Here is a 25162-nt window from a genome sequence, read left to right as displayed (position 1 = left end):
ACGCTGACGTCGACGCGCTATTGGCTGGACGGATATACCTACGTACGAAGTGTTTCTTCGGAGACAGATCGATATCCACATCGAATACTCCGTCGCCTCGCCATCACTCGATCAGGCTCGTACAGATTTCAGTCTTTGTTCTTCGAAATGTTTAGTTGTACCACTTGAAGTCGAAGGTGGACATTACAACTCCTGGAACGTATATTGTTCAAAGAGTGGTGCTTTATATTGTTCAAAGGGCAAAACGAATACCGTAACAACGCGATAAAGTTTTGTAATAGGATGTACATTAAATTACAGCGCATTCGCATTGAAGTGCGTAAAACACGTTTATTTAATTAAAAAATGCATCTAGATTAAAATACTTTTTAAAATACAATTTCACATTTATTCCTATTACAATAAAAACATCTAAACTAAAAATTCTTCCAACATTTTGTAAATTTGCCACGCGTGAGGTCTTTGGTCTTCGTTGTAGAACCAACACTGTTTCATTACCTTGACGAATAAAGCCGATATATCGTTTAAAATCGGTGGCAGCGACGGCCTCAAATTCATAGACACGACCTAATTGGAATGGAAATACTCACTTAGTGGAGCTCAAGATTTAAACTTACTTTCACCTTATATATGACACTATGCGGTTCCTCTCCTTCGTAGGGCGTGTTTCCGGTGGACAGTTGCCAAAGAACAATTCCCAAGGCGTAAATATCAGTCTTGGTAGTGGCTGCTCGACCTTGGAGAACTTGAGGAGACAGGAAGGCCACCGTACCGGCTAGCTCTAGCGAAAAGCCGGACGTGACCGGGCCTTGACAGGGGTCACTCAAGGACAAACTGCTCCCGAAATCGGTCAGTTTACAAACTCCCGCCGAGGATACTATAATATTTGACGGTTTAACGTCGCGATGAACTATTCCCTTTTGGTGACATTGTAACAGAGCGCCGGTTATCTCCAAAGCGCACCTGTAATAAAATAAACGCGTCTCGATGAAGATCTATGAAAAATCCTTCGTCGCTAGTGGCGCGACCGAGCTAGAGGTCCTTTAAACAGATCTCGCTTATTTTTCGTTTTAAAAACCCCCAATGGTATAAATCATGGACACTGTATCTATCTCTAACCGGACGGGAAAAGAAGCCTAAAAGAGGTACCCCCTCACTGTCCGTTTGCGTCCTACTTTGTATTAGCTGAAATAGTCGGCCGTACTCGATTCGCAGGGCCGTCAAGGTCATTCGAAAGAATGTATACCCCCATTTCAAACGGAACGTTTTGTCGACCACGTGACGAATTATATGGCCTTGACAGTCCAAAACTTTCAAAATTCTAGAACCTCCCCCCCCCCCCCCTTTACAGAGACACGGTGGCGGCGGCAGGTGATTTTGTATGGTGGAAGCTACAGCTTTTCCCGTCCGGTTAGAGATACAGTGTGTCCATGTATAAATACTGGTTGTCAAGACTACCAATGTAATAATCAGACGTCGTCTGCTAAAACGATCTCTAGCTCAGTCACGCCACTAGCGGCGAACATTTCTTTTTAGATGCCTATTTGGATCCGTGTCAAACGAAAATGTATTTCGACGTTAAATGTTTCCGGGGTATAAATCTGACTAAAATTATTTGATCCTTTTTCGCGCCAGTTGCGCCAAAATTCTTTACCTTAAATTGAAATCCCACGTCAGATCAAAGTTTGAATTATTAATCAACATTTGTAGGTTTTGAATACCAGCGTATTCCATGACTATTATTCTCGCAGTTTCCGATTCGTATATTCGGTATATCTGAACGATATTTTTGTGAATCAAACCAAGAGCGTTTTTTTCTCCGTTTCTCGGTAACGTGGCTCTCGTTACTTTGACAGCTAGTTTTTTACCTATTGAAATATTTACCGGAAGTAATTATTAACGAAACGTTAAGCCGACGTTAGTTTACAGAAACTCTACGACAGGGATGTCCAAGTGGTTAACGCGACCTTTAGAAATTGCGAAATTGACTAAAATATTTTACTAATAAATAACCGCTACCAAACAGGGAGATATTCACTTCGACTTTCGAAATGGCGATCTCATAAACTGTAAATTTGGGCACCCCTGCCTACGAGCCTACGAATGCTGTTGCGAAAAACGAACCTTTTCTCAGACCAAAGACCACAAATCCGAAAGAACCACGACCTAGAACCCTTAGTTTGGATTTGACGTTCTCTAAGGTACACCGAAGTAAATCCCTACAGAAAGGCGAATCGACTTCCGGTCCCTCATTCGGGCTGTCCTTGGTTGAAAACTTCGATGATACCGGGATACCATTTTTCGAACTAATGCCAGTGTTTTCAGGATGCTTCGAAGGCGATATCAACCGCGCGGTGCTGGAACGATCTTTCTTCGGAGGAACGTTACGAATACTTTGGAACAAACGACGCGGTAGAACATTGTGTATTGAATGTTCCTTGGGCGTTGACGTTCTACACGGCGACAATTTCACTGAATGCAGTTTATTTAAAGAAGAAACGCGTTTTGGAGACGACATACGACGTCGAAATTTAGGTAAAACTTATATTAATTAAGTGAATTTTAAGTGCCTTACACGCTTATCGAACTTATTCTGTCTGAGTCGCGAAATCTATAAGAAATGTTTTTTTGATTTTTAAAAATCTAAACCTGACCGTTACTTTTTTAAGTTATTGCGCAAAAATTATCAATTGACTGTTATTAAAAGGCATTATAAAAAATGGTTAACCGATCGATCGATTTACGAAAAGAAAATTAAAATGTTTACAATACTTTTTCCTCCTTTTAAGTGACATATGTAAGAAAACCAACCTTAATATTAAATAAAATGGGCGAATATCTTAATTTTTGCTTAACTGAATCATTTCAAAATCTTTGAGATAAGAAATATAATACGAAAGCAATACTAAGAAAATACGCGTTTAATTTATGCGTAACAGTTTTAAAGTGACTAGGATCAACGTGTGAGCATCTAGAATTTCGAGAAAAACGAGGACAAAGGTTTCTAATGAAATGTTATAAACGGGAAAAAGCTTAGAATGTTACATAATATTTAACATTGCGTGTTATACCGTATAGAACTTACGAATGTGGAAGAAACATTAAAGTCGAGAAATGTTTGAAATCTCAGTGAGAAATGTATTGGTTACGTGTGTAATTAGCGGCGCATTGATTGGACACTCGAGTTCCACCGGCAATCAGTGGGAAAATCATAATGAACGTAGTCAGTCCTTGAACAACACAGGTAAGCTAGTCCGCACTCCTTTGGTTTGAGGCATGTGTTCGGCAGAGTAACATCTGAATACACTAAAACACGCGAATAAATAGAAATTGTTGAATTATTTCTGAATTTCACAGAATAATCACTGAAGGTACCCCATAGAAAAATAATATTTCGTACCTGAAGTAGCTAAGTTCTTCTGGATAGAGTAATTTTTATTTCTGCTATAAGAATATTTTTGACACAACTCTCCAAAAGTTAGAAAGGCCAGGGATATTTCAATCGAAAGGAAATATCATGTCCTCGGTAGCCCGCTATGGATCTTGGATGTCGAGATTAGTAGCCCACAAGGTGGTCATTTGCCTATTTAAGTGCGATATTCGACTTTAAATCTACATACTTTATTTAAATTGAGACCGACTTCGTTGAAAATTATATTTTAAGTTAGTACTGATCATTTCTGAACTACGTTTTCGGTTGTATTAAGAAATTTTTATTATAGTGAGATTTCTGGCCAATTCCCCCGCGTACGCACTTTTGTGATATTTGAATTTCGTACCAATTGATACAGGAGTCATCGAACTCATTCACGTTTCGCTACCTAATTTTCAAAACCATGTAACTCGGAAAATTCATTTTAGATAAAATTCCTCTTGGGTTTATTAAGTTAATGTACAAAATAATTGAAAATTTTAATTTATTATTTAAATAAAGTTAATACATTACATCCGTGACATCTGTTTTTAAACGCTCTGATAGCCAAAAGAGCATTTGATTGGAAATAAAAAAAATTCAAACCATTATTTATTTATTTGAATTTCTGTACCAGAACTACCAGCAGTTCATCAAGATAAGAGTATTCAAGTTTAAATGGTCTCTAGCGGATAGGCGTTACACGTTTAATGTGAATCAAATGGGAGTCAAACTTGCGGTTGCGACCGTCTGGTTTCTTTTCAATTATTTTGGGTTTTTTTTGGGAAAAACGTAAATATCGCGGATAAACTGTTCAAATTATAGTACTCACTTTAAACTTGTCTTATTTTTCATCTTAATTTCCATTTGTACCATACGTATTTACGCACCCAAATATTTTCGCCTTTCCAAGAAATGTAGCATCAATAGTCGATTTTAACTGTACAAGATTTGCTACAGATTTTGCTAAAAAGTTACATCACGAAACTTTTTTCATTAGAAAGGCTACGGTTGAAAATAATCCAATCTTGATAAACTCGAGTGATTGAAAATTGTATGACTCAAAAAAATCGGATACCACGTATTAATTTGCCGTTTGCTAACTAACCATAATATTTTACTACTAGAACGCCCAATTTCCGAAGGTCCAAAAGAAAGACTTAAACGTGGCGCCACTTCACCAGCGAAGGTAAAAAGTCTTCCTAATGAAATGCTCATCGATAAAGGTTTGACCGGATTAGTTGTTCGCCCAGGAAATTTCCCATTTCCAGATGACGAAAATGGAATATCTGGATACGAGGAGGTAACAAAAGCAACCCATTCGACCGAGGATATCTGTAAAAAAAAATCTAGCAATGAAAATACCTCTACTCTAGCTCCACTAGTGAAAAAAACACAACAACTGAATAAGATTAACAACTCCAATAGTGTTACAGCACTTACATCTACTACTGAAGATGAATCCACAAATGGAGAAGCGTCATCTGCAACATCCGAAGCCTCCGACGGCGAGTCAACTACTCCGACTTTGGAAGCCACTGACGGTGAGTCGTCATCTCCGACCCCAGAAGACTCCGTCAGTGAACCGCCATCTTCCACTTCGGAAGACTCTGACGGTGAGTCATCACCTCCAACACCCAAAGCCTCTGACGGAGAGTCATCATCTCCGACCCCAGAAGACTACGATGACGAGTCATCATCTGCAAATTCGGAAGCAACCAACGGTGAGTCATCATCTCTAACCCCAGAAGACTACGATGACGAGTCATCATCTCCAACTTCGGACACAATCAATGGCGAGTCGTCAACTTCAACTTCGGAAGTCACCGACAGTGACTCGTCATCTCCATCCGAAGAAGACTCCCACGGTGAATCTCTATCCTCAACCTCTGAAGAATACGACGATGAATCGATATCTTCAACCTCCGAAGCCCCAGAAGATGAGTCATCATCTTCAACCTCCGAAGCCCCCGAAGAGGAGTCGTCATCTTTGACCTCCGAATCTCCCGAGGATGAGTCGTCATCTTCGACCTCCGAATCTCCCGACAATGAGTCGTCATCTTCAACCTCCGAATCTCCCGAAGACGAATCGTCATCATCAACCTCCGAATCCCCCGAAGACGAATCGTCATCTTCAACCTCCGAACCCCCCGAAGACGATTCGTCATCTTCGATCTCCGAAGCTCCCGAAGACGATTCGTCATCTTCGACCTCCGAAGCCCCAGAAGATGAGTCGTCACCTTCAACCTCCGAAGCTCCCGAGGATGAGTCGTCATCTTCAACCTCCAAACCGACAGAAGACGATTCGTCATCTTCGACCTCCGAAGCCCCAGAAGATGAGTCATCATCTTTGACCTCTGACCTCCCTGAAGACGAGTCGTCACCTTCAACCTCCGAAGCCCCTGAAGACGAGTCATCATCTTCGACCTCTGAATCCCCCGAAGAGGAGTCGCCATCATCAACCTCCGAAATCCCTGAAGATGAGTCGTCACCTTCAACCTCCGAAGCCCCTGAAGACGAGTCATCATCTTCGACCTCTGAATCCCCCGATGACGAGTCGCCATCAACCTCCGAAGCCCCCGAAGACGAGTCATCATCTTCGACCTCCGACCTCCCCGAAGGCGAATCGTCATCATCAACCTCCGAAGCCCCTGAAGATGAGTCATCATCTTCGACCTCTGAATCCCCCGAAGAGGAGTCGCCATCAACCTCCGAATCCCCCGAGGACGAGTCGTCATCAGCAACCTCCGAACCCCCTGAAGACGAGTCGTCATCATCAACCTCCGAACCCCCTGAAGACGAGTCATCATCATCGACCTCTGAATCCCCCGAAGTGGAGTCGCCATCAACCTCCGAATCCCCCGAGGACGAGTCGTCATCAGCAACCTCCGAACCCCCTGAAGACGAGTCATCATCTTCGACCTCTGAATCCCCCGAAGAGGAGTCGCCATCAACCTCCGAATCCCCCGAGGACGAGTCGTCATTAGCAACCTCCGAACCCCCTGAAGACGAGTCGTCATCATCAACCTCCGAACCCCCTGAAGACGAGTCATCATCATCGACCTCTGAATCCCCCGAAGAGGAGTCGCCATCAACCTCCGAATCCCCCGAGGACGAGTCGTCATCAGCAACCTCCAAACCCCCTGAAGACGAGTCGTCATCATCGACCTCCGAACCCCCTGAAGACGAGTCGTCATCATTAACCTCCGAACCCCCTGAAGACGAGTCATCATCATCGACCTCTGAATCCCCCGAAGAGGAGTCGCCATCAACCTCCGAATCCCCTGAAGACGAGTCGTCATCATCGACCTCCGAACCCCCTGAAGACGAGTCGTCATCTTCGACCTCCGAAGCCCCTGAAGACGAGTCATCATCTTCAACCTCTGAATCCCCGGAAGAGGAGTCGCCATCAACCTCCGAATCCCCCGAGGACGAGTCGTCATCATCAACCTCCGAACCCCCTGAAGACGAGTCATCATCATCGACCTCTGAATCCCCCGAAGAGGAGTCGCCATCAACCTCCGAACCCCCTGAAGACGAGTCGTCATCATCGACCTCCGAACCCCCTGAAGACGAGTCGTCATCTTCGACCTCCAAAGCCCCTGAAGACGAGTCATCATCTTCAACCTCTGAATCCCCGGAAGAGGAGTCGCCATCAACCTCCGAACCCCCTGAAGACGAGTCGTCATCATCGACCTCCGAACCCCCTGAAGACGAGTCGTCATCTTCGACCTCCAAAGCCCCTGAAGACGAGTCATCATCTTCAACCTCTGAATCCCCGGAAGAGGAGTCGCCATCAACCTCCGAATCCCCCGAGGACGAGTCGTCATCATCAACCTCCGAAGCCCCCGAAGACGAGTCATCATCTTCGACCTCTGAATCCCCCGAAGAGGAGTCGCCATCAACCTCCGAATCTCCCGAGGACGAGGCGTCATCATCTTCAACCTCTGAAGCCCCCGAGGACGAGTCATCATCTTCAACTTCTGAATCCCCTGAGGACGAGTCGCCATCTTCAACCTCCGAATCTCCCGAGGACGAGGCGTCATCATCTTCAACCTCTGAAGCCCCCGAGGACGAGTCATCATCTTCAACCTCTGAATCCCCTGAAGAGGAGTCGCCATCAACCTCCGAATCCCCCGAGGATGAGACGTCATCTTCGAACTCCGAAGCCCCCGAAGATGAGCCGTCATCATCAACCACCGAACTCCCTGAAGACGAGTCGTCATCTTCGACCTCCGAATCTCCCGAGGATGAGTCATCATCTTCGACCTCCGAAGCCCCGGAAGACGAGTCATCATCTTCGACCTCTGAATCCCCCGAAGAGGAGTCGCCATCAACCTCCGAATCTCCCGAGGACGAGGCGTCATCAACTTCAACCTCTGAAGCCCCCGAGGACGAGTCATCATCTTCAACTACTGAAGCCCCCGAGGATGATTCATCATCTTCAACCTCCGAAGCCCCCGAAGACGAGTCATCTCCAACCTCCGAACCCCCTGAAGATGATTCATCATCATCAACCTCTGAATCCCCCGAAGAGGAGTCGCCATCAACCTCCGAACTCCCTGAAGACGAGTCGTCATCTTCGACATCCGAAACCCCCGAAGACGAGCCGTCATCTTCAACCTCCGAAGCAACTGAAGATGAGTCGTCATCTTCGACCTCTGAATCCCCCGAAGACGAGTCGCCATCAACCTCCGAATCCCCCGAGGAAGAGTCGTCATCTTCGACCTCCGAATCTCCCGAAGATGAGTCGTCATCTTCGACCTCCGAATCTCCCGAAGACGAATCGTCATCTTCAACCTCCGAACCCCCCGAAGACGATTCGTCATCTTCGATCTCCGAAGCTCCCGAAGACGATTCGTCATCTTCGACCTCCGAAGCCCCAGAAGATGAGTCGTCACCTTCAACCTCCGAAGCTCCCGAGGATGAGTCGTCGTCCTCGACCACCGAAGCCCCCGAAGACGAAGCGTCATCTTCAACCTCCGAATCTGCGACATCAGAAACCCCCGAGGATGATTCGTCATCTACAACCTCCGAAGCCTCCGAAGATGAGTCATCTTCAACCTCCGAACCCCCCGAGGATGAGTCGTCATCTTCAACCTCGGACTCTCCCGAAGATGAGTCGTCATCTTTAACCTCCGAACCACCCGAAGGCGAGTCTTCATCTCCAACCTCTGAAGCTCCCGAAGACGAACTATCATCTTTGACTTCCGAAGCCACCGAAGAGGAGCCGTCATCCCCGACCTCCGAATCTCCCGAAAATGAGTCACCATCTTCAACCTCTGAATCTCCCGAAGACGAGCCACCATCTTCAACCTCGGAAGCAAGCGAAAACGAGCCGTCATCTACAACCTCCGAAGCCACCGAAGACGATTCGTCATCTCCGACCTCCGAAGCCACCGAAGAGGAGCCGTCATCTCCGACCTCGGAAACCACCGAAGAGGAGCTGTCATCCCCGACCTCCGAAGCCACCGAAGAGGAGCCGTCATCCCCGACCTCCGAAGCCACCGAAGAGGAGCCGTCATCCCCGACCTCCGAAGCCACCGAAGAGGAGCCGTCATCCCCGACCTCCGAAGCCACCGAAGAGGAGCCGTCATCCCCGACCTCCGAAGCCACCGAAGAGGAGCCGTCATCTCCGACCTCGGAAGCCACCGAAGAGGAGCCGTCATCTCCGACCTCGGAAGCCACCGAAGAGGAGCCGTCATCCCCGACCTCCGATGCCACCGAAGAAGAGCCGTCATCCCCGACCTCCGATGCCACCGAAGAGGAGCCGTCATCCCCGACCTCGGAAGCCACCGAAGAGGAGCCGTCATCCCCGACCTCCGAAGCTACCGAAGAGGAGCCGTCATCCCCGACCTCGGAAGCCACCGAAGAGGAGCCGTCATCCCCGACCTCGGAAGCCACCGAAGAGGAGCCGTCATCTCCGACCTCGGAAGCCACCGAAGAGGAGCCGTCATCTCCGACCTCGGAAGCCACCGAAGAGGAGCCGTCATCCCCGACCTCGGAAGCCACTGAAGAGGAGCCGTCATCTCCGACCTCGGAAGCCACCGAAGAGGAGCCGTCATCTCCGACCTCGGAAGCCACCGAAGAGGAGCCGTCATCTCCAACCTCGGAAGCCACCGAAGAGGAGCCGTCGTCTACAGCCTCCGAAGCCACTCCCAACGAGCCGTCGTCTACAGCCTCCGAAGCTGCTTCCAGTGAGCCGTCGTCTACAGCCTCCGAAGCTTTTTCCAGTGAGCCGTCGTCTACAGCCTCCGAAGCCACTTCCAGTGAGCCGTCGTCTACAGCCTCCGAAGCTGTTTCCCGCGAGCCGTCGTCTACAGCCTCCGAAGCCACTTCCAGCGAGCCATCGTCTACAGCCTCCGAAGCTGCTTCCAGCGAGCCATCGTCTACAGCCTCCGAAGCTGTTTCCAGTGAGCCGTCGTCTACAGCCTCCGAAGCTGTTTCCAGCGAGCCGTCGTCTACAGCCTCCGAAGCTGTTTCCAGCGAGCCGTCGTCTACAGCCTCCGAAGCCACTTCCGGCGAGCCATCGTCTACAGCCTCCGAAGCTGTTTCCAGTGAGCTGACGTCTACAGCCTCCGAAGCTGTTTCCAGCGAGCCAACGTCTACAGCCTCCGAAGCCTCTTCCAGTGAGCCGTCGTCTACAGCCTCCGAAGCTGTTTCCAGCGAGCCAACGTCTACAGCCTCTCAAGCCTCTTCCAGTGAGCCGTCGACTACAGCCTCCGAAGCTGTTTCCAGCGAGATGACGTCGGTAGGCTCAGAAGCCTCTTCCAGCGAACCGTCGTCTACAGCCTCCGAGGCCTCTTCCAGTGAGCCGTCGTCTTCGACCGCCAATAACGATCAAAATAGGATAAATCGTGAAGTAAAAGGTTAGTGACTCACAATTTTCATTAGAAATTATAAAAGTAATTTGGTGAATGGCACTGCTCACGATTTCATTGTAGCAACTGTTAAGGCACTGGGGAAACAATATCGTGACCTTCAAACCGGCTATGAATAGAACTAGAACGTTTTTATATACTGTTTAAGTATAATGAATTATAAAAAGCCATAGCTCTTAAATTTCATGGCTGCATATGCCTCTAAAGAAATGGGCTGGGCTTAAACTACGTAGTATCTAGAACGTTGCGCGAATTTTCAAAATCGTTAACTGACGTCACACAATCATAAAGTTCACCATAGTCTTTTTAAAACATTCCAAGTCTGTACGTATTAATTTTTCAAATTTCAATCCTTGAAATCGATTGTTGTATTTTGTTCTCCTTATCATGGTGTAAAACGTACATAATCGAAACCAGAGACATTTGAGTACACACAATTAATAAATATATAAACTTATTTATGGAAGATAGGGAGCGTCCATAAATTACATGAGGGGCTTAGGGGAGGGAGGGAGTCGAGCTGTATCTCACCCAATCTCACGTGGAGGAAAGGGGGGTTTCGGCAAATATCACGTAATTTTTTTCCCGCAAGAGACAGTGTAAAATTGCGAGTTTTAGTAGTTCCTTATTACTTAAAATTTAAGTATTTTATTGTTCGATTTTCTCACTGTGATGCAAGACTACGTTCTGTCTAAAATACAAATAATTAAGGAAATTATGTTTTTTTTTAAATAATTCAACGCAATCAAACATGACAAACACAGATTAACGTATTTACACTAAAAATACGCATTTTGAAAAATCTCACGTGATATTAGGTGGGGAAGGAGGGGGTCGAGCCAAATCTCACGACATCTCACCAAGGGGGGAGTTGGGATCGAAAAATCGCCAAAATCGCCTCACGTAATTAATCGACGCTCCCATATAAACCCATCACTAGTATTAACACAAAACCAAAGGGGTTGTCATAGAAGGAAGCACAAAAAAAAGTATTAAATGTTTTTCATCACGTCACGTGCTTAAGCTATTTAGTAGTTTATTGGCACGCGCGTTTCGTACGTGGACTTCAAATTCCTAAATCTTAATCGACTCGAGTGCGTGTTCTTCAATATCTTCTATACACTCTTTAACCTAGGAGCAACAAACACAACACCCCACACAAGGAGAACGCAACCCGTCAAAAGTCGTGGATTTTCTTGTGTACGTTTTTCATTTCCTAGACGCTTTAGCGCCTGCTGCCGTCGGAAGGGGAAAATTCGGAAATTGTCTTCCCCCCCCCGCCCGTAAAACGTTCATCGTAAAGGCTCGTGACGCTCGTCCAATGAAATTCGTACACAACCCTTCGTTAGCGTGTTTAAAGACTAGCTGCGTTCTCCTTGTGTTTGTTGCTCCTAGCTTTTACGAAGTCGGCCATTTCATTACAGGCCTAATTTAAAATAGTACAGGCAAGGACGCCTGCACGTGCTCACCAGCTCGAGACGTCGCGTGCACTTGACCGCGTGAAGCGGCCTTGCAAGCACTATTTGAAATCAGACCTGTAATAAAATGGCAGCTCTCACAAATAAGGATATAAAAGAGTGTATAGCTAGTGATGTAGAAAAAACATTTACAAGTGACCTCGCTTATTTAATAGGAACAGCTATTAGAAAGGAAATGAGTTCCAGGTTTAGTTTGATGGAACTGACCCATAAAATGTGAATACTAACGCGCCGTGTTCATTAAAGTTAGCAAAGAGCTGCAATCTCAGTGATAGATCCCGATTCAATAAAATTCTATAGACTAGCAAACGACAGGATGATCTACTTTTTCAAAGCCAAAAAATATTACAACGCAATAGGGATGTTCGAATAGTACTTGGATAATTCGACGAATAACAAAATCCTCGTATTTGGAACTTCGCTGTCGAATCGAATTTTGAAAATAAATTTACCAAATACTGCGAAATTTTAAAATTTTAACTTGATTTAAGACTTAAAATTCTGGTTTTTATTCAGTTAATAAAATCAAATATTTAATAGATTATCAAGAATTAATTAAGTTTATCAAAAACTGTTAGTGTATATTAAGAATTGGATTTATTTTATATTTATCACCATTTACTGGTAAGATTTTTTGATGTTTACAGCTAGACATTCTAGAAAATCAAAACCTCTCAATCCCCAACTAAGTTCTACTCTATTTATCTAGCTTACTATAAGAAATAATGCGCTAGAACTGCATTGTACTCACCTCGATATTAATTCAGGAGCATGGGGCAGTGACTCCTCCTGAAATTTGACTAGGGCACAATCAACGCTATTGCCTTAGAATTCATAATTTAGTACTTTTGCGAGGAATAAACAATATTTACTAAGAATGGTGATTAGTTTCTTTTGCTTGATTTGAGTTGAAATTAATCTACCATATTTTCCGTAATATTCTTACCAAAATGCAATAAAAACACAAAATTCGTTAAGCGTTTTCGGTCTCCAAAAACTATCATTTGCCGAATGCTGGGGGCAAACCCCCGGGTTTTTACGGTATTGCCCCTCAACTTAAAAACGCGTCTACGCCTTAGGCCGATGCCTGGAAGGCTTGAGTTTAGATTCTTTTTTCTTAGTTTGCAAACGTAAAGTTAACTTGAACATTAATAATTTTGGAAATTACTTGAATTATTAAAATATTCTTTAATTTTTTAATCTGTTTTATAAAGAATTTCAATGGAATAATTGTCAGAATGACGATATTTGCGAGAGAACATGCGTCCAACAAGGAAGTTCCATTCTTGGTCTGATATTGGGATTAAGTAAAAACTACAGAGGATTCTGCGTTAAGAACAAATGTCGCTGTTGCAGAAAATCTGACGAGAAATGCATCGACAAATACGGACCACGACCTTATTTCGATTATAATGGAAGACTAAAGTATCCAATATTTTAAAGAAAATTGTAAAAATAAAAATCGCTCACTTGTATCAATTTTTGCGGTGGATAATTCAAGTTGCTGGTAGACACCAAAATTAAAAAGATAATCAAAATACTTATTACTACCACCTTTAAACTAATAAGTATTTAATATCTCATAAGCAGTACCATATACTACCCCAAGCTTGCCCGATTTAAGGCCCTAGAAGGAGCGTTTGATTTTACTAGAACTGGCGGTACGAAATTATCATATATTGTTTTATTAGCTCAATTAAATTTGAATATAAACCCACTTATTTTAAATTACCCCTATTAAGATGATTTTTAAGAGTAATTTAAGCCATTTGAAAACTTGAAACGCTTCTAAGATTTCTAAAAGCCGTGCCTAATTATTCGAAACAGTGTAAATTGGCGGAAGTATACGTATGGTTCCCATTAACGTTCGAAGGAAATAAAAATGGCAAACGCTTCAAATTCAAATCGAGACATCTCCGAGACGGCGAAACGAGCGTCTCACAATATTTCTTACTTCAAAATGATCTTGCTCGCCTTAACAGTGTCGTTTTTTTATTTATCGTCTTCATTGGTTATAGGTAAGATTATTTATATTACTTACATCGTCAATATTATTATTATTATAATATTAATATTATAAATATTAATCAATTAACTCCAAATGAAATTATAGGGTTTATGATTTATCGTCATTTTTTCAATGTGAAAATTATCTCAAATAACGTTATCCCTACGCGTCACTTTATTCTCTATAAATAATTAAATTTAATTGCTAATAAATTTCCTTCAATAAGTTAGTCTGCAAAATGTTGTATTAAATTTCCCGTGGCTCAAATAATATATTTGTAATTACATCTCTTAAGTATCTTTTTTAAATGAAATTTAATATATTCTCATTATGTCTGGAAACTGGCGCGGCTAATATTATGTGAGTTAAAAACTATTCCACGGTTATCTCCGTTTTAAGTTTCAGTTTTGATATTACTTTCAATACAGTTTCCTCACGTTTCATTCGGTTGTGAAATTATCGTTTTGGTTCTCGGGTCGTAAATATGTTCTTTTGTATAATGGGCTGTCACATACTCTCGATCATTGACTTATTTCTATTACTATTATAATAGACCCTTCTATAAATTTCCAGCTATTTCGGTAAAACCCTCCAAAAACTACGGCTACGCCCTATTTGGTTCGCCATAGAAACCTAGATAGGTAGTGGCTAAAGCAGACACTATTAGTTTTTTCTCATCGATATTCGTAAATTTGAGTTTATAAATAATGATACCTGCATTTTAATATAATCTTTGCATCGTTTTGATAGATAATTTAAGAAAAAAACGTTCGTATGGCTCTTCAATTTGTCTGTAGCATACGCTAGACCATAGGCACAACCTCGAAGAAGCTAGCGCCGTTACCACGGTTTATATATTTACACAGGTTAGAATTGTCGCGCTCCGGGAGGGGCCACTTAAGCGCTACTCCCGCATTCGGAAATTTCCAAATCGCGTTCGTTGCGCCATCTCGGAAAAAATTGTAAAACTATTGCCCAAATGTATATATATATATCCAATTAGTACTGTTTCAATAAATTAGATGGCGCAGCGAGAGCGATTTGTAAAACTGAGTTGCCAGTCAGCAGAATTTAAGCGGCCCCGTCCCGTAGTATGCGCGGAGCTACGGACAATTCTAACCTGTGTAAATATATAAACCGTGCCGTTACGCCACCTATAGACTCGTTTCGGTTGCGAATATACATGTACATGTAGGACTACCGAGGGGCAGATCACTAAGCTTTAGAGTGGCCTAATAATCATGATTAAATGATTAAAAATTTAAACATTTTAAACACGATTTAATCAATATAATCACAATTTAATCAATATAATTACGATTTATTCAATATAATCTCAATTTAATCACGATTTCATCACTTTAATATGGATTTAATAACTTCAATCATTTTTAACGAGATTTAATAACTTCAATCATTTTTAACGAGATTTAATAACTTCAATCATTTTTAACGAGATTTAATCATTCTACTCATTTTAATCGAGATTTAATCATTCTAATCGTTGTAATCAAGATTTAGTCCTTTCAATAACGATTTAATCATTTCAATCATGAATAAATCCGATTTCATCATTTGAGGGTGACCTAATAATCATACTAGTGATCTTCCCCTCGAGGACTACTTCAGCAGGGCACGCAAGCGCGATTATTATTTGCCGTTAAAAATCCGGATTATGTTTAGTCCGTTCTACTCGCTATGTTCCAAAGCGACGAGTATAAGATCTGGTTTTGTATCTAAGGTAATGTACGTGACGAGGGCTTATTCCAAAATATAGCAATACTATAAATTGAATATTTACATCGTTAACGAGATATTGTGATTTCACTTTATTCAATGGTTTTTTTAAAAGAATTTACCTATAAGTAATAGAGGTTGGCATTCATATTTACATGTACATGTTAAAGTCACAACTAGGTTTTCAGGCTGACCAGATAAGCGAGTACACTATGACGTCTCTCTTTTCTAGCCTCCCTGATTCGAGAAAAATCTGACCAAACCCTCGTAACTTCAGTCTTTCACGTTCAAAAGCATTCGCGGAAGAATTTTATAGAAGGGTCTATTGAAGCAAAGAAGAAATATTTAATTAAACAAAGCTAGTAAGTGAAGAGGAAAACGGAACAGAAACCCACTCAACGAAATTCCTTATTGCGTAGAAAGCGAAAAGGTTAATAGACAGTTTTAGCTAGGAGCAACAAACGCAAGGAGAACGCAGCTATCCTTTAAACACGCTAACGCAGTGTTGTGTACAAATTTCATTGGACGAACCTTTACGCTGAGCGTTTTAGGAAAGGGGAAGACAATTTCCGAATTTTCCCCTTCCGACGGCAGCAGGCACTAAAACGTATAACCAATGAAAACTATACGCGATAAAATCCACGACTTTTGACGGGTTGCGTTCTCCTTGTGGTGGGGTGCTACGTTAGTTGCTCTTAGGTTTTAGCATCCAAGAAAATTTTCAAACCCGAAAACGTGTCAAGGTATAATGATCCTAAAAGTCGCCAGCTATTTCAATTCTAACATCTGTTATACATTTTTGACCTTCAAAGTTCGCGTTTGTATATATTCGTGGGTTTTGAACTGTCTATTGAAAGCCGTTGTTAACGTTAACCAATTAAGTAATCAATGCAAGTTGATCGTTTATTAAGTCTGAATCGTTAATCGTCGTCTGAAACCAAAGCCTAGTTAATTTATATATTTCAAAATATATAGATTCTAATATTTGAAAGTGTAGGGGATATATAAATTATACCCACGTAACGCGTGTACCTGGTTTTTGTTTTCAGGCGGCTAAATAAACTCGGAGAGGCAGATCACTAATTTGATTCAATCATGATATGAAGATTAAAAATGATTAAATCATGATGACATTTTTATCCTTGATTATTAGGACATTTCTGTAACAAAATGATCTGCCCCTCGATAAACAAAAATACCGAGATTTTGCGAGTGTAGTCGTGTAACTAACAAAGCCTAGAAATAATGAGACGCGATCGTTTAAACAAAGATCAGAGCGAAACCCGTTTAATTGTGGCTAATTTCGGATTAAAAGATAATCCTTACTCGATTACAAATTGAGAAAGACGGCATCTCAATTATTTCCAAGACAGTTCCATTACATTCGAGTACTAACGGCCACAGGTAAGAAGCGCATTTTAAAACAGATAATTCCATTCTAAAAATTTATTGTCTCTATATATTTCTAGGCTTTAGTTTATAATGTTGGCAATGACACGGAAAAGAAATAATAAATATAGTCCTTTAACGGTAGAACAGTACGCTTAAAGGGCTCCATTTTCAATAGGATACGAGTCAACGGCTTACCGTAGAAAATGCGACGACGAAACGTGCCAAATACAATGCCAAAAAGAATTTGGAACAAATTTTCAGCGGTCCTTATGCGTAGCAAACCACGCTTGCATCTGTTTATCGAAAAAACCAATGGAAACTGTGAAACAAGCTCGGTGCCAAAGCGAACAGTGTTTCAGGAAATTTTCACTCGGCCCTGGATTATGTTTCGAAGGCGGCAAAGCGTGTTTACAATTGTGCTCGAAAACATTCGGCACCAGTAACTATAGCTGCGCTTCCGTATGTATTTGCATCGTTGATACCACCAAGATTCCAATGGTACGTGAATTTACCACTTAAATGTTAACTTTTCAAATAATAAACCTATTAATTTGGCTAGATTTCTAGAGCTCCTGACGCCATAACTAATCTAATGAATCAACACCGAGATGAACTTACGGGCAACGAGAGACGCGTATTAAGAACTAATTTGAAGAAATCCACGGAAAGCGAACCTAATTATTTGGTCGGCGAATATCAGAGCGATGGCAATTTTCCGGACACTGTGAATGACGAAAGAAAACGGTGGTTGTTAGGCGCGGAAAGGGGAATCATTCGAGAGAATAGAAATAGGGATAAAAATGAAGACCAAATGAAGAAAAAATCGAATTCCCTTTATTCCAAAAATAATGAAGATAAATGGAGGGTGTTCTATAATAAAAACAAGGCCCATACTTGGAATAGTGGCCGTAATGGAAACTTCAAACGGTTACTCACTAATGAAGCAAAGGGGCTGAAATTTCTGAACCCCGAAATCTATTCTAATACACTTTCGAAGGCGCTAAAACTTAAACGCGCAAATAGGGAAAGATCTTTCAAAAAGTGGTCTCGTAGCCGTCCTCAAGTGGTTTGCAAGTTGTGTGGGTGCCAACACGAAAACTATCTTCCGAAAGACGACGATATGAAACCATATCCAGTAAACCCTATCGACCCTCAATGGCGTATAATTGATGAATATGATGGTGATATAGACGACCCACCAGAAGATACACCAGAAGATCCACCAGAAGATCCACCAGAAGATCCACCAGAAGATCCACCCAGTAACAAAAAAATACCGAAGCCGACCACTCCTCCCAAAAATGACAAAACCGATCCGGCAGAAAAGGTAACTAAGAAACCGTCAAATCCAAAACCCACCCCTCAAGAAACAAATAAAATAACGACGACTTCTCCTCCAAAAAAACGTCCTTGTGATGATGATCAAGACGATCCGGAAGAAAAGGTAACCACAAAAGCACCATCTGAAAAACCGCCTTGTCAAGAAACAAATAAAATACCACCGACTTCTCCTCCCAAAAAACGTCCTTGTGATGATGATCTAGATGATCCGGGAGAAAAGGTAACTACAAAAGCACCATCTGAAAAACCACCTTGTCAAGAAACAAACATACCACCACCGACTTCTCGACCCAAAAAACGTCCTTGTGATGATGACCAAGACGATCCGGGAGAAAAGGTACCGACAGAAGCACCATCTGAAAAACCGCCTTTACAAGAAACAAACAAAAACCAACCACCATGCATAGAGTCACCTGTGCAAGAAACAGAAAAAAGTGAATATCTTACCCTAGCAGGTGAAAAGTCGGTTTCAAAAAATGAACCTTGTTTATTCCTAACGGGGAAAAAAATTCGCGAGACCGATAATCCATGTTGCAAAAGCTCCGGGGAAGACACCCAAAACGTTTCGAAATATTTTGTATCCAAAAAAATGTCATCTTGGGTACCTAGCGTCTATAAAAGAAAAATAAAAGTTTCCCGAGGCATGGATATTCCCAACAATTATCTACCCCAATCTGAAGACACCAACTCTAATAATTGGAAAAAATCAAAAAGATTCCAGCAACCGTTTCACAAGTCGTCACTTTCATCTAACGTCTATAAAAGAAAAACGGCTTTCAGTACTTACAAAAATATGAATTGGAAAAACCCAAATAATGAGAGCCAAATATTTACCGATCATCGAGATACCGAATTGGATCTACACCAAGATTTAGACCAACAACCCGCTTCTTCGGAGACGGTTGCCGAACCACTCCACTCCATCAGAAGGAATTCGCTCTCGAATTATAAGCTTTTCCAAGGTTCTACAAAAAAGCCAACGACGAAACTGGCTATTTTCCCGCTCTTCAACGTGATTAAAAAATTTAGAACTCGATCTTCGATGGGTAAAGTCGACAATTCTTATAATGACCGAAAAACTAAGAGTTTCACGCAGTCCTTAACTTCGGATATAATAGTTTTCAACAATCCAAAACAAGAAGGACATATTTATAAAACTGAAAAAACTTTCAATTCCTCAACGTACCCTTACACAAGCGACTTGGATGAAAATTCAAACGATGAAATAGAAGTCATTACTGACGCTGACATGGAAAGCGTCACCGAGTTCCCAGAAACAGAAGACGCTTCGAATGTATTTAAGTACTCGAAACGGTTTAATGGAAATGAAAAGCCAATTGGCTCCCGTTTGAAAAATATTGAAAAATTGCAAGTTTCGCAATCACAAGCCGATCTTCCAATCGTGTCTCAGCTCCTGTCCGTCAATGGCAGAATCTCAAACAAATACGAGAGTTTCAGAAAAAACAGGAAGCCAGCGCTGCTGGAAAAGTTTTGACTGACGTTTTCTAACAGTCGATAAAAAACTTGATATTTTCTCCTATGTAGAGATAATACGGACAGTTGATTAAACGCGAATTTGACATTTCGTTTGCTAGTTATTTAACGTTTTGTCATTTCAATTATAAACCCAAATATTTTAAAATTAAGCACTGTCTTATGTTACAATTCTTTAAATTACCAATTTATCCGTATATAAATCAATATTTAAATTTAAAAATGTTTTAGTTGCATAACCTTTATTTTCTGAAACTTAATTTCCCAATTTTTATGATTACATAATATTTCAACAGATTCCAAATAGTTCAAGAGCGCTTAATGTATAAAAAGTGTCAAGTAAAATGTGAAACTTTAATTGTGCCGTCAATTAATTTCCTTATTCATTCTAATAGTTATTAGGGAATAGCGTAATTTGAGAACGTGAGTACCATATTTAGCTTCACATAAAACGTTCTTAGCACTAGAGAAACAAGCGTAAATTTTATTGAGATGTAAGAGGTACTGAGTTTTAGAACCCAAAGGTCGGTATTGTTATTTCATTAAAAATGATTGTCAAAATTAACTTTTCGAGACTAATATATTATTCCTAATACTCAAGCCCCTTTAACCAGTGGGGGCGAGACCTTGCTAACTCGATGCGAAAGAAAGTGCTAACAACACATCTAATTATCAAATTAATACGAATTATTTCATATTTACAGAAAACAATCAGGCTATAGAAGTATACTCGAAAAGTCATTACGACGGTATACTACCCAACATCCTCGTTGTTGAATCGGAATGTAGAAAAAGCGAAAACCTTTGCATGGAGAAATGTTTGTATCTTAGCGGAACTAGTAAACTTCATTCGTATATATGTCGAGGAAGTGATTGTTACTGCGTTAACAAACGCTTGTTTACTGACGTTAAAGTCGCGCGCTCAGTTATGGGAGATCTAACCAATTCGTATTCCCTGGGAAACGGGATTACGTGCAGTCCGGACTACGAAAGGAAAGCAACGTGCCAGTTCCTCTGTAATGCCATTTTCATAACAGGGAAGTTAGTCTGCGGTGGTTCCGGAGCTTGCACTTGCGACATAGGTAGGGAAACTTGTTATTACTAAAGTGACGAATGTCACAGCGGTCTTTTCAATCCGCGGTAAGCGAACTATAAGATGGTTGCGTTTACGCAGTGTCAACGATTCGAAAGACAACTCAGCCGTTAGTCAAGAAAGAACAACGTGTAGATCAGGCGTACTATAGGCCCGACCTCTGCGTAAGGGGTGCCGAATATTGCTTCAGGTTCTGTAACGAAGCATTTGGTCAATCGCTAATGGAATACCACTGTAAGCGCAAACGAGACTGCTATTGCGTCAACAAAAACTTCGCTACTAACTACACCGAAGACAAGTACGAAAGATCTTACTACTTGGGGCCAAATACGAAATGCGGACCAACCCAAAAGGAAAAGACAGCTTGCATTTACATTTGCGAAGAATACGCGAGAACGAGTCTTCTCAGGTGTTCGCAAAAAGGCTGTTACTGCCAAATCATCTCGTGTCAGTAAAATAAGAGAGACTTAAGGCCTTTTCACACGAGCCAACTTTTCAAATCAAAATGCTGAGTCAGCAAAAATGGATCAGTGATCCATTTTTTACTCGCGTACTTTTTTGGTGGATCAACTCATCGAACTTTTATTCACACGAACCAACTAGTTGACTCGACCCAAGTTGACTCATCTAGTTGGGTCAAAAAGTTGGCTCGTGTGAAAAGGCCTTAACAAGGAGAAGACCCGAGGTGATAATCACTGATTTTGTTCAAAGTCGGGTATAATGTACACCTCTATGTAACTTGAAAAACCTGCGAGGGAAACGTTGCGACGGGCTTTCGTTTTGCCATGGCAACCGAAAACGTATTTGACAACATGATTTAATAATTATTTCCTTTGAAAATAACATGGGAATCTGAAGGATTTTAAGGGTCCCCCAATTGACCAAATTGCATTTAAACTTGATTAAATTAAATTTTTAAAATCCATTTAAATTTTTTAACGTTTTTGAAATTTTAATTTATTTTAATTTTTTAAAAAGTATCACAGGGGGGACCCTTAAAATCCTTCAGATTCCCATGTTATTTTCAATGGAAATAATTCCAAATCATGTTTTCAAAAAGGTTTTCGGTTGCCATGGCAAAATGAAAGCCCGTCGCAACTTTTCCCTTGCAGGTTTTTTAAGGTACATGGAGGTGTACACTAAACCCGAGTTTAAACCAAATCGGTGATTATCACCTCGGGTCGTCGCCTTATAGGTATCGTCTCAAAAAATATACATTTTATACAAGCGTCTAGTTAAATATTTATTTCCCTTTAAAGTTAACTGGGACGAGAAAAATGTTGATGGCGATCCGCATTTCATTGAAGAATTCGACGAGCCGAAATCCACCCCTGAAAATAATGTATACATTATGAAATCAGAAGGTGAAATCTTTAATTGCAATTTTTAAAATATAATAATGTACCCACTAACGTTGTTAAAAATTCCCACTAAAATAGGCCCTATTACTAAGCTAATAATCGTAATCTCCCGGTAGGTTCTAGAACCATTCATATTAGCAAGCCCCATTCATCCGTTGAGAATCCTAATGATGAGGTACAAGAAGAAGAATCAATGGATGGTCATACGAATAATCGGACTAAACCCTCTGAAAAGGATGAAAGCCGTAAAAGAAGTCAGTCCGTAGTTGATTCCAGCGAGCCTCATGAGAGGGAAAAATTTGAAGGAGCTGATCATTCAATTCCATCGAATGCGCCAGCGAGTGAACATGGCATACAACAACAAGTGCCTAAAGAAATTAACGAAATATCCGAAGGAGGTGGTCTTTCTCGTCTATCGAAGATGACATGGAATCAGCCTTTGCAGGTGCCGTCAAATGTGACATGGAATCAGCCTTTGCAGGTGCCATCGAATATGACTGGGAATGGGCCATCATCGAAGGAGCTATCCAAGAAGACATGGAATGAGACATTGCAAATGCCATCGATTATGGCATGGAATGGGCCACCATTAAAGGTGCCACCGAAGATGACATGGAATGAGCCTTTTAGGGTGCCGTCGAATGTGACATGGAATCAGCATTTGCAGGTGCCATCAAATATGACTGGGAATATGCCATCATCGATGGAGCTATCCAAGAAGACAGGGAATGAGACATTGCAGATGCCACCGATGATGACATGGAATGTGCCATCGAATATAAAATCGAATGTGCCATCATTAAACATTCCATCGAAGATGACATGGAATGAGCCATTGCAGGTGCCATCGAATATGACAAAGAATGGGCCATCTTTGAAGAAGTCATCGAAGGTGTCATGGAATGACCCATTGAAAGTGCCATCGAAGATGACATGGAATGAGCTATTGAAGGTGCAATCGAAGATGCCATGGAATGACCCATTGAAGGTGCCATCGAAAATGCCTTGGAATGACCCATTGCAGGTGCCATTGAAGCTACCATGGAATGAGCCCTTAAAGGTGCCATCATTGCAGGTTGCATCAAAGATGACATGGAATGTATCAACGAAGATAAAAAAGAAGAGGGAACAAGGAAATCAACTTCAAATTGCGGGTTCAGACCAAAGTAAGTCAGATATCTGTCCAGGATATTTTAGTATATAGTTGAAATAGATTGAACCCTCGTAAATGTGTAAGAGAGCGTATAGAAAAGATCCATTATTTCCCAAATACATCTAATCTGAGGTCCTAAAGGTAACTTGTACATTCGGGAGTTTTGCGTACTAGCTTAAGAAAATTTTAAGTTTATTTTAAAAATATAATCCCTAGTAATAATAATATTCAGCTAGGCTAATACCCAAGGCACTACCTTAGGTCTAAGTCATCTAGTGACTTTTATTGCTTTTAATTCAGGTGGCCGGGTTAGATTGCGTAGGAGGGTGGTTGTAAGTCCTTCGTGCAACGCGAGCCAACCGCTCCCTACACTTACTATTACCATTCCATCCGCCTTTTTATGTTTACTTCTTGTAGGCTCGTCGGGCATTTCCATTCAGTCATCGTTGTCTGACCGGTTAGTTGGATCCGATCTTCGAGTCTCTCGCATTGAAAACCTTTGCAAAGAGGACCCGAAACCTACGGCGGAGGAACATTGCAGGAAGGCGTGTCAACATAATTTTTCTGAAATAAAGAAATTTAAAAAGACCTACTGCACAAGAGCTGGTCACTGTTATTGTCACAGATATTTCCCAGTAGAAACTTGTACACTCGGTGCTCCTTGTCAGCGAGAGTTCAAAATCAGCAGAGCCGTGTGCCTTTATATGAATAACGAAGATACGGAGGCCTGCGAAAAGTCTTGCTTAATCGATTTCCCCCAAATGAAGAAATCTTCCTGCAAATCAGACGGTTATTGTTATTGTTTATTAGCATAAATCATCTGATACTTAATCTTCCTAATTATGTATTAAAGGTAAAAATATATAGTATAAGAACAATGTACGTTGAAGTCTACGTTATTTATTGTAATATCAAGAACGTATTTATGTATAAGAACGTTGAACGATCAAATTGGCGCCTGGTGCCATGATTCAATCGGTTACAGAATAACTCCGCCCAAAAAATCGCGTGCGGCGCGCGCTAAAGGTTAAAACCGTTTCTAGTTCAAGCGCGCGCTGCACGCGGATTTTAGGGCGGAGTTATTCTGAAACCGATTGCATCATGGCCCAAGCGATGCCTTTTGTTCAACGTTCTTATACATATATACGTTCTTGGTAATATTGATATATAATTTTGTCAATTTATATGTAGCTTTTAATATCCAATAATAAATACCTGGTGGATTAGAGAATCAAAAATTTAGCACTAAATGTACATTAATATTTCATATTTAATGTCGAAAATTGGTAAAACAAACAACATTTCAGCCTGAATTATTAAACGGGTCGATTAAGTTGGCCCCCCCTTTTTTGATTTCCCAGAAAATATCTCTATCAATTTTATGCACCCACAATGCGACAAAATGCGACAACAAGAAAAAGAGATGCGACTTAACCATTATCGCGATATAATTAAAATTAAAAGGGGGCTAAATTAACGTCAGCCCCCATAATTGGCCCACGAGGGGTCGGAGTGTGCAATAACTGGTGGCTTTACCGGGGAGTCGGGGTCCGGCTCTTGTAACCCAGCACGGGCGGTGGCTCACTGGGAGATGTTAGCTCCGTCCAAATGGTCCTATCTCCACCTCCGACTTCGGTCCGGTGTGGGCTGGTAACTGGGCTTCGGCCCAGGCTGACGGAGAGGGGCCGGGTAAACTGGCCGTCTCGGCGGATTGAGTTGCCTGCTGTGGGGCTGCGGGCCTCCGTATGAGGGCACGGCGCCCATCTCCCGGCCTTTTGGGGTTCCACCGGGATATCCGGTGCCAGCTGTGCG

At 41.9% G+C, this 25162-nt stretch overlaps 4 protein-coding genes across 5 annotated transcripts; 3 read left to right on the top strand and 1 right to left on the bottom strand.

The window, feature by feature from the left end:
* Window positions 1-327: 327 nt before the first annotated feature.
* On the bottom strand, window positions 328-2627 carry Mos (proto-oncogene serine/threonine-protein kinase mos). Its single transcript, XM_090172545.1, has 4 exons — window positions 2125-2627; window positions 1655-1868; window positions 624-963; window positions 328-567 (listed from the first exon to the last, which is right to left on the bottom strand). The coding sequence occupies exons 1-4, from the start codon at window positions 2516-2518 to the stop codon at window positions 412-414; spliced, it is 1104 nt and encodes a 367-aa protein (XP_090028671.1). The 5' UTR covers window positions 2519-2627; the 3' UTR covers window positions 328-411.
* A 442-nt stretch (window positions 2628-3069) lies between these two features.
* On the top strand, window positions 3070-13239 carry LOC149947996 (uncharacterized). The gene is made up of 3 exons (XM_090172531.1): window positions 3070-3244; window positions 4540-10281; window positions 12986-13239. Exons 1-3 carry the CDS (start codon window positions 3115-3117, stop codon window positions 13210-13212), a joined length of 6099 nt encoding a protein of 2032 aa, XP_090028657.1. The 5' UTR covers window positions 3070-3114; the 3' UTR covers window positions 13213-13239.
* Window positions 13240-13700: 461 nt separating this feature from the next.
* LOC149947995 (uncharacterized) lies at window positions 13701-20085 on the top strand. Its single transcript, XM_090172538.1, has 3 exons — window positions 13701-13789; window positions 17084-17406; window positions 17468-20085. Exons 1-3 carry the CDS (start codon window positions 13732-13734, stop codon window positions 19742-19744), a joined length of 2658 nt encoding a protein of 885 aa, XP_090028664.1. The 5' UTR covers window positions 13701-13731; the 3' UTR covers window positions 19745-20085.
* A 97-nt stretch (window positions 20086-20182) lies between these two features.
* On the top strand, window positions 20183-24588 carry LOC149947994 (uncharacterized). Of its 2 annotated transcripts, XM_090172539.1 has the most exons (5): window positions 20183-20825; window positions 20918-21283; window positions 22096-22200; window positions 22314-23363; window positions 23768-24588. In XM_090172539.1, the coding sequence occupies exons 1-5, from the start codon at window positions 20552-20554 to the stop codon at window positions 24163-24165; spliced, it is 2193 nt and encodes a 730-aa protein (XP_090028665.1). In that variant the 5' UTR covers window positions 20183-20551; the 3' UTR covers window positions 24166-24588. The 2 variants fall into 2 exon arrangements, with proteins under 2 accessions (XP_090028665.1, XP_090028667.1); XM_090172541.1 differs by lacking the exon at window positions 20918-21283.
* Window positions 24589-25162: the final 574 nt, after the last annotated feature.

This window comes from Leiobunum rupestre, chromosome 4 (genome assembly GCF_980474605.1).
Source record: "Leiobunum rupestre chromosome 4, qqLeiRupe1.1.hap1, whole genome shotgun sequence".
Taxonomy (NCBI): Eukaryota; Metazoa; Arthropoda; class Arachnida; order Opiliones; family Sclerosomatidae; genus Leiobunum; species Leiobunum rupestre.
The sequence above is the reverse complement of the archived record's forward strand: the minus strand, read 5'-3'. Positions and strand labels throughout refer to the sequence as shown.

Coding starts and splice junctions, on each gene's coding strand:
- Mos (XM_090172545.1), bottom strand. CDS start 2,518: ATGTCGTCTCCAAAACGCGTTTCTTCTTTAAATAAACTGCATTCAGTG. Junction 964..1,654: donor ACGTGGGATTTCAATTTAAG/GTAAAGAATTTT, acceptor ATTTTATTACAG/GTGCGCTTTGGAGATAACCG. Junction 568..623: donor CGCATAGTGTCATATATAAG/GTGAAAGTAAGT, acceptor CATTCCAATTAG/GTCGTGTCTATGAATTTGAG.
- LOC149947996 (XM_090172531.1), top strand. CDS start 3,115: ATGTTTGAAATCTCAGTGAGAAATGTATTGGTTACGTGTGTAATTAGC. Junction 3,245..4,539: donor TCAGTCCTTGAACAACACAG/GTAAGCTAGTCC, acceptor TTTTACTACTAG/AACGCCCAATTTCCGAAGGT. Junction 10,282..12,985: donor GATAAATCGTGAAGTAAAAG/GTTAGTGACTCA, acceptor TGTTTTATAAAG/AATTTCAATGGAATAATTGT.
- LOC149947995 (XM_090172538.1), top strand. CDS start 13,732: ATGATCTTGCTCGCCTTAACAGTGTCGTTTTTTTATTTATCGTCTTCA. Junction 13,790..17,083: donor ATCGTCTTCATTGGTTATAG/GTAAGATTATTT, acceptor CATTTTCAATAG/GATACGAGTCAACGGCTTAC. Junction 17,407..17,467: donor ATACCACCAAGATTCCAATG/GTACGTGAATTT, acceptor TAATTTGGCTAG/ATTTCTAGAGCTCCTGACGC.
- LOC149947994 (XM_090172539.1), top strand. CDS start 20,552: ATGGAGAAATGTTTGTATCTTAGCGGAACTAGTAAACTTCATTCGTAT. Junction 21,284..22,095: donor TTACTGCCAAATCATCTCGT/GTCAGTAAAATA, acceptor TTCCCTTTAAAG/TTAACTGGGACGAGAAAAAT. Junction 22,201..22,313: donor ATACATTATGAAATCAGAAG/GTGAAATCTTTA, acceptor ATCTCCCGGTAG/GTTCTAGAACCATTCATATT.